Source organism: Limulus polyphemus, unplaced genomic scaffold (genome assembly GCF_000517525.1).
Source record: "Limulus polyphemus unplaced genomic scaffold, Limulus_polyphemus-2.1.2 Scaffold1014, whole genome shotgun sequence".
Taxonomy (NCBI): Eukaryota; Metazoa; Arthropoda; class Merostomata; order Xiphosura; family Limulidae; genus Limulus; species Limulus polyphemus.
In genome coordinates this window covers 93,122-95,282 of record NW_013666624.1, presented here as the reverse complement: position 1 = coordinate 95,282, position 2,161 = coordinate 93,122, and the positions used below count along the sequence as shown (strand labels likewise).

The window sequence follows — 2,161 nt, the reverse complement described above, 5'->3', positions numbered from 1 at the left end:
ATCATTCTTCTAACAATGTTTTCAATTTACTTTCGTATAGCAATGAGACTTGTTTTCTATTGCCTATTTCTCAAAGAAATATTCCACGTGATTGTTTATAAAAAATTTGATAACCCTAACTATTTCCAAAACATAACTTTTTTTCCATCTAGGCCTAAGACTAGTTTTCTTTCTAATACATTTATAATGTTCGAATATTATAAAGTTTCCTACCCCTGTTTTAATACGGTTAATTTCAGTGGTCTCCAACTTGGTTTTGTAATCACATCAGTTTAATATCAAACGAAATATGTCTCAAGTTACTTTTTGAAGCACTATGTACAAATGTTTGTAAAGTAAAAAATAAAATAAAAAATAACTGAAGGAATTATTTTGTGTTTACAGGTACAGTATATCTTTATTTTTGTCAGACTGGTGTTAATCGTTGTATGTTTCAACAGCGTCAGATGTAAAACTCTCGCTCTCTATCTAATAATAGATAAACTTGGTATTACAAAAATTGTTTTATCTCGAAGTCTAAGTTCAAGGGAGGTCTGTGTGTTATTGGGTTATACTAGTTTCGGAGAATTCCACTTCTCTTCAGTAACCCTGAACACACAGTGATTACAAAGCACGTTCACGCCAACTGTATGTTTGACTCTCTCACTCTTTTTATAATCGCTTGTTATCCCTAGAAGTAGATTATTCCGCTAGGTCTACAGTTTCATTGTCAGTGTTAGGAACAATGGATGTTATTACTTTTGGGAATGATCCCAGAGAAGATCAAGTTACTTCTCATCTGTGTGAGTTTTTAAATTCAACGAATCGTCTTAATAACGGGATCTACGTTAGTGAAATGTTTGCGACATTATGAAACGTACTTACTTCGTTAAGTATTCCAAGAGACTGGAGGATTTGTAAACGGTCTAAGTAGAGCTGAAAGAAAGTAAACATTCCTTATAATAATTCATTTAATTAGATTTTTAAACTACCTTAAGTTAGTTTAACAGTCAGTACACTATGTACGCATGTTGTAAGTCATTGATATTTTTTCACTGAAGACAAGAAAAATTAAGAAATGGTGGAAGATTGAGTTTTTTATACGTATATATTTTTGAAAAAAATAATTCTGCAGTAAAACAGATATGTGCATCTTTGTTCTATCATATATGCATCCTGTTTTCTTAAACGTAAAACAATTACACGTTCGTATAAAACTTTTTTTTTTAATTAATCCTACTGTAAGATCGAAACTAACGTAGTGTTCAGTGAGACAGATTAATAACGAAACGTGTTTAGAGAATGTGAGTAGGTTGCGTATACGTGAAAGGAACATAATACCAAAAAGTAACCCGTAGATGGCGCCAAAGCTATAGATTTGAAAAAAAAAAATCGTGTGATAGAAAAATATAATTATCAACTCGACAATTTCACTTTACTTCAAACACAAAAAGGTCTTTTTCGCTCACCATATTCATATTTTAGTAAAATATATTAAAAAATTTACAAAATGTTACACGCACATCTCAAAATTATTTTTCTAATTTATTATTTCGTATTTAAAAAAAATAAAATAAATCGATATCAAAATGAAACTTACTTCTATAATGACCCTTAGTCTTTTAATGAAAAATATTTCTGTCTCAATAAGCTCCCAGATGGCGTTTTGTTGGGCCTTCATTCGTTCACTTAGATCCTAACGATTATGTACGTAAAAGTTAATATCAAGCTAATATTATCCACAGAAAATTTATCGGTAATAATTAAATAATAAGTATATTATGCAAACTTCTACAGAAAGTTTTAAACCTGCATTTAAACAAGTCATTTTGTGTAATAATTTAAAATTTAGTTATTCTCTGATGTTCCATTTTGTTGATCGTATAAACTTAAGAACGATCGAACATGAAGTACAAATTACGTCAACAAATCTAAGTTTTCAAATAAACCTCGGGAGCAAGTTTCTCATAATAGTTTCAGTCAAAGTATAGAGATTAAAATTATTTGAAGTACATTTATCTAGCTTTAAAATTTACATATTTATCGAGTAATTAACGAAAACAGTTTTATTTATAAACCGCAACAGAATACATTACGTGTTCAGAAATGCGGGCAGGTGTTAGATTGTTTTGTTTGTTTTTTTAATTTCGCGCAAAGCTACACGAGGGCTATCTGCGCTAGC

At 30.0% G+C, this 2,161-nt stretch overlaps 1 protein-coding gene across 1 annotated transcript in view; it reads right to left on the bottom strand.

Moving 5' to 3' along the window:
• LOC111086314 (rho guanine nucleotide exchange factor scd1-like) overlaps positions 1–1,671 on the bottom strand; it is a 15,994-nt gene extending 14,323 nt beyond the window's left edge. Inside the window, exons 1-2 of the mRNA XM_022388725.1 lie at positions 1,580–1,671; positions 865–915 (exon numbers count right to left, since the gene is read on the bottom strand). Of these exons, the coding sequence (XP_022244433.1) occupies positions 865–915; positions 1,580–1,660 (132 nt within the window). The 5' untranslated portion in view covers positions 1,661–1,671. The remainder of the gene's footprint in view (positions 1–864; positions 916–1,579) is intronic.
• Positions 1,672–2,161: the final 490 nt, after the last annotated feature.